The sequence below is a fragment of the Charadrius vociferus genome, unplaced genomic scaffold (genome assembly GCF_000708025.1).
Source record: "Charadrius vociferus isolate BGI_N301 unplaced genomic scaffold, ASM70802v2 scaffold1064, whole genome shotgun sequence".
In the NCBI taxonomy this organism is placed as follows: Eukaryota; Metazoa; Chordata; class Aves; order Charadriiformes; family Charadriidae; genus Charadrius; species Charadrius vociferus.
In genome coordinates this window covers 967,552-973,551 of record NW_009648143.1, presented here as the reverse complement: position 1 = coordinate 973,551, position 6,000 = coordinate 967,552, and the positions used below count along the sequence as shown (strand labels likewise).

Genomic DNA, 6,000 nt, shown 5'->3' with positions numbered 1-6,000 from the left:
GGGAAATACAGCAACGTCCCTTCACAAAACAGCTTGCCAGAGAAAAGCATGTATCCGATGGACGTCGACACGTGGGGAGAAATCCTGGAAGCAGAACTTGAGAGATGAGAAACCACTGCTGGTTCTTGCACCTCAAGAACCTTCTATCAACAACTCACAAGACTGCCAAACTGTAAATATTTTGCCGTTCAAAATCAGTTGTGTTTGCAAACATACGACGAAAGCTTTTCAAAAAAAGTCATGTCTATCTTTTTGTATTTATTTGCACTTTATCTGATTAATTTTCTGTAAAATTCTAAATAAGACTAAGTATTAATTTGTAATTTTATATTTGTAAATTTAATGTTCTGCTGTATTGTCAAAAAGATGTCGATTGTACTTTCAATTTGCACTTTCTATTTTGGAAGACATTACTTTTAAGACACAAAAAAAAAAGTGTGTTTGTCTTGAAGTGTGTTTGACTTGAAGTGTGTCATATCAGCAGCACAACATGACAGCCCACAAAGGAACACTGGGAAAAGGGACAAATCCAGACATGGGGAAGAAAAGAAGAGGAGGAGGCAGCTGCCTGAGGATCGGCTGAACATCCCCACTGCCCATCTCAAGGGAGAGAGTCCTCACCAGGATCTTCTCTGAAGCTGCACCCACAGAGGTGTTAGCGCTCGGCAGCGCTGCATTCCCGCTGCCTGGCTGTGGGATTTCCGGATTAGGACTCACAGATCCAGGCACCAGGCAGGGCTGAAGCAGCCTCTCTGCCGTTAGCGATGCATTTAAGTCATTTGCGTGACGAGGAGTAGAGCCCAATTTACTACCTTAAACAAAATAACTGATAACCACACAAGAAAATGCAACTTTATTTATTTTTGTAGTGAGGCTAAAATACATCCAGAAACTTAGTTTTTTCTTACATGATGATCTCCCATCGCACAGAGCCTGCTTTACCAGCACCGATTTTTGGCACTGACTTTACAAACTGCTGTTAGTCAAAGGGGAGATGCCTGTCATATTGCTCAACATAAAAATGGACAGAAAATCAATTTATTACAATTCTGTTTGAATACCACCTTTTCCCTACCTACTTTGCACTAAAGAGTAAGTGGGAAAACACCGAGAAGGTCCCTGTTGCTTGAGGTATTCCTACAAAATTCAGTCACCGATGTGGGACCCATTTTCTATTGGAAGACCTCTGCCACGCTAATGAAACTTAGCTAATATGAAATGATTTCAAATCAACTACTGCGGACTTTGGCAGAGGACCTTCTGGTAACACAAGGACAGAAGTTCCCTGTCATAAACATGAGGTTCAATGGCACTAGATCAGGCTCCTGTTACGTGGCGAGTTTACTTAAATGAAGTCCAGCCCTCTAACTGGGGGGGGCCAGTAACACCAGATGGAGCAGTAGAGCAGCTTTGCTCTGAAAATACGCACCGTGATCCTTCGGGCTGAGATCCAGTGGCGGTTTTTTGTTCGATGGTGCTGGTGGTTAAACAATCCATTAGCTTAAACTTCCTTCCAACTTAGGCATTTTTATTTTCTCACAATTATTTAACCACTGTGAAAATACCTAGTATTTTTTACTCCCCTTTATTGCAAGCGTCCGGGCTCACAGATTGTTTGTTGTAGGTCCCCGTATCTACAGGCCAAGGAAGAAACAATAGCCAGGTGAAACTGGAAGTTCTAAAATGCTTCCAAGAACAGTATGTTACCTGATCCCTTTTCTAGTTTGGAGCATTCAACAGGTTTCTTTAAAACTGATTCACTTTCCTCAGCCTCATACACTTTCCCCATTAGAACAGGTTTTCAGGTTATAAGCACGAGTACCTTTTCTAAATCATGAATAGCGTATCTAATTAGGACAGCTTTCTCATCAACAACGTTGTGTGACATAATGCAATGACTGGATAATGTTTCTTATACATCTTTTGCAATTTATTCCTTATAGGTAAGTGTTACTACCAGGATCAGGACTCTATTGCACCAGGTTTTATAAAGATGCATAACATCTCCCTTTTCTGCCCAAAGAGATGACGCTGTTCCTGTGGGACGACTACTACATTAGCCAAAATGGATGCAGTACTCAAAATTCACTGAAGCTTCTGCTCTCACCCGGCTGCCAAACACGGCTGAAGCGTAACTCAGAGTAAAGAGTGTTGCTAAGTATAGTGGGTGTAGCACAAAGCTCAATGAATCGCAAACACTGCTTCCTTTATTAAGAGCGATTCTGCTCTAAGATTATATCTAGTTAGCTCAAATTAAAAAGAAAAACACCACCAAAACCCCACACCCAAGCACAACAGTTTTTCCACCGAAAGTGCTGCCTCGCTCCCTGCTCACACTATCTTTTACCCTGACTTTAAGAGCGCTAGAAGTCAAAAAAGTGCATACAAATTAATAACGAAGAAAATAATACTAGCAGTACACATTCTCATCAACTCGGGAGTGCCTAATTTATTAATCATAAGACAGGAAAAGTGCACAATAACGGATCTGGTCCCTCACCCTTCTCCTTGCCCAGCCACCTCCTGTCACCTCCAGTCTCTGTAACTCCCAGACATTTATCCCATCTTTCTGCTCCTTTCCTGGCCCTCAGCTGTCAGTTCTCATATATTTCTCTCAGGATACAATTTTTAAATAGAACAATTATTCTGGTATGAATCCTGACACAGAGCTGTTTCACTGTCCACTTAGCTGTAGCTTTTCCCCACTTTTGTAGGAGCAGAAGCATCGCCAGTGTCTGTCACGCCTCTACCTCTGTCCAGATGAGGTGGCTGTGCCTCTTGAAACACACCAGGAGCTAAACACTCAGCTGTGACTTTAGACAAGGCCTGGATCTTTAAATCTGGAGTAGTGATGCTGGAAGTTTCTCATGAAAATCTTTACTGGAAGAGAAAAAACAAGTATTTAAGTACAAGTTCTCATGAAAACAAATCTTGCTTCCCCTCCCCACTCTGAGCCCCTCCTTTAAGGGTTTTAATTCCCCCTGGAGATTTTATTACATCAATTCTGGTCTTCTGTTCCCCCGCTCTCTGCCCCTGCACCACCTACTCAGCCTCTCAGCTGCGCTGCAGGCTGCATGTGCTCTCTTCCCTTCTTTAAAGGGAAGAGAGCAGCGTCCGTCGCTCCAAACAGTGGCACTTCCTACACCAGCTGGTTTGGGCTCATCTCTTTCCCCTCCTACCTGCAAGCAAAAACCACTGAAACGCCGGCAACAGGAAGACCGTACTGTTGCCTAAATCAGCACTAACGAGTAGGTACCCTTCCCCAGAGAGCATCCTCAGCAGCTAAGTCCAAGTAAAACCCACCTACCACCCCAGGATAGGTGCCAGCTACCCTCACACCTAGGTGGCTGGTGAAACTCTTTTTCCGCTTCAGCGCCCAGCTCTCTTACCGGTAAGTTTTTGAGGAAGTGGAAAGTCCTAGTTTAGCAAACCCCACCAACCTACCCGCTGCATTCGCACGCCACTTCTACCCTCCTACTCGGAAGGTGTTAGCTGCAGAAAGGTTCCCGAGGCGGCCATGGCCCAGGCACCCCGTTAGCCACACAGCCTGCCTTCCACCTTCCCACCCGCCCAGCTTGCCTAAGGCAGAGGCCTCTTCAGAGGAGCTTGTGCTGTGCAGAGCAAACCGCATGTCCTCCGCCCCAACTGCGCAACATGGGCTCAAACCAGCCAGGCTTCTGAGATGAGGGGAAAAAAAAAAGTATCCCTGCTGCACAAGACATCCCCAGCTGCTGTACACAGCTGGACATCAAAACGCCTGACACTGAAGCTCAACCTGAGTTCCCCCGAGGTCAGTGTTTTATTTCTTCACTTCCAAAACTGCCTGCAGTGTATAGAACCTTCCCTTGCGGCTACTCAGTATTGCAGCGCTCCGTTTCTGAAGGGAGGAGCTGACAGCGTGGCTTGGTTTCATCACAGTGCAGGATGTGGCTTCCGCCCATCGCCGTTATGAGCCAGGCTAAATGAAAAAGAAAGCACGAGATGTTTAATCACAGGGGACTTTTCTTCATGAGACCACTCAAAGTGATTTTTTTTTTTTTTTTTTTTTTCCAAGAGAAATATTTCTCCCGATAGGCAGGCACTACCGGTTCATGTCTGGAAGGTCCCAAGTGACAGAGTTATTCCAACTGAAGACAGAACAGTTGGGCTCAGGATTGGGATCAGCTACTTCAGCCCACCAGATCTGACAGAAGGGTAATAACAGCATACAGATAGGAAGATTTGAGGGGTGGTAGTGTTGTTTTCTCACCCAATAAACTTGGGTAGAGGCATATCAGATTCCTGAGAGCATCCCGACACTTTGCAGTTGTTTTTCGGTACATTGCTTGTTCAGAAAAGTCTGTCCCCAAAACCATGGAAGAAATCACCTGCTGCGTTTAACGCTGCGAGTCAGCAGCAGCTTCTGATCAGCACAACACCGCTAAGAATTGGGGGTTGCTGGTGTGCTTTGTTGGGTTTTTTTCACGCCTCATTGCTAAGGGCTAGACCCACTTCTACTATTCTGGTAAGCCAAAAAAACCCAAGCTATAACCATGGGGAGGAAGAGGAGATGGAGAAGGGTGATGGACAGCAAACTGAGAGGTCCCGGGGACCTACCAAGACGAAACCCAAGAGGAAAATTCTGTGCACCTCTGCAGCCCCCTCTAACTCCTCAGAACTGTCCCGTCCAACTCTGCCACCCATGTCCAGCCACCGTGGATTTACAGAGCAAGGAGGGAAAAAACAGCCTGCAAGAGCATGCAAATCAGGTACAACGTTAGATTCTTGATTCACATTTAAAAATATTGTTATAACGGCACATGCACGGTCCTTAGAAATCTTAACAGGCAAAGGAGCTGCTGCTTGCCAATATGGGGGTGTCAACTGCACAGCCTGTTCTGTTGCTGAGGCGCCAGACACTGGAAGCTCCACACAAAGGCTTCTCAAGATGCCACGGGACATCGTTACCCATGAGATAACATATTAGCTGTACACTAAATACGGTTTTTAAACATCCCGGGGATCTCGGAACACCAGTTACAAAAGACCACAAGATACTCTCAGCTCCCTACTGAAGGATTCAACGTGCAGGCTGAATTCAAGGTACAGGTTGAGCAAGTTAGGAACAGAGGCAAAACTTCAAACAAACAAACCAGCCACCTTAAGCCTTTAATCCTAACAGGAGAAAGAAGAAAAGTTGAGAAAGGCAAAATATTTTTTTGCAGGAGCAGTGTCTTACAGCCAATAAATGAAGTATGACAATACCCCGTAAGAACTTCTTTCATCTGTTCAATCGAGGGAATATTTTTGAAGGGCTTCCACTATTTTTCCATCACAACACTAAAGAACAAGAGAACCATACAAGTTTAGCTAGGAAATCGTAACACCTAGGTTTCGCTAGATACAGCATATAGCCATTTGACAGTATAGCCACAGAAGTGCGCCTCAAGTTTCATCTAGTGTGCCTAACCAAACTAATCAGCTTTTCTAATGCACCTTTATTCTGGAAGATCACTAGTCTGTAGACAATTTTATCACTAAATTATACTGCTCTAATGCGCAACTCTTATCACCACATGTATTTAGAGATAATACTGCCGGGGGCTCTGCAAATGGTTAAATAGGGAGACGATAATGGCACTTGATACCCATGAAGTAACCAAGCATCTATACACAGCATATAAGGAGATTAGTGGAAAGATTTGCTGTTTCGGAGCGGTGACTAAAGACCACGTGGTATGTTGTAGCACATCGGAAACGCCACTAGGCATTTATGTTTATGTGTCTGAGTTCCACTCTATGGTGCCTAAAAAGCAGAGCCACAAGCTCTCTTCACAGATTAGGAAGTATAGGTCAAAACAGCTTTAAGAAGGAGGAGGTGGGGTGGGGGGAAGAGGAGAAAGGGGAAATCAAAGATGTAACTTGGGAAAAAAAGCCTTCCTTTAAGTAAAACTATTAAGTTAAAAAAACCCCACCCGACCTTATTTTACCACTTAGGTACCAGAATGATGAAATATTTCC

The 6,000-nt window shown here is 44.5% G+C and overlaps 1 protein-coding gene across 1 annotated transcript in view; it reads left to right on the top strand.

Moving 5' to 3' along the window:
* Nucleotides 1-108, top strand: part of FBXO48 (F-box protein 48) — a gene marked incomplete at its 5' end in the record, with an annotated part of 1,727 nt that extends 1,619 nt beyond the window's left edge. Inside the window, one exon of the mRNA XM_009883929.1 lies at nt 1-108. This exon is cut by the window's left edge and continues 9 nt beyond it. Coding sequence (XP_009882231.1) covers nt 1-108 — 108 coding nt within the window.
* Between the last annotated feature and the right edge of the window lie 5,892 nt (nt 109-6,000).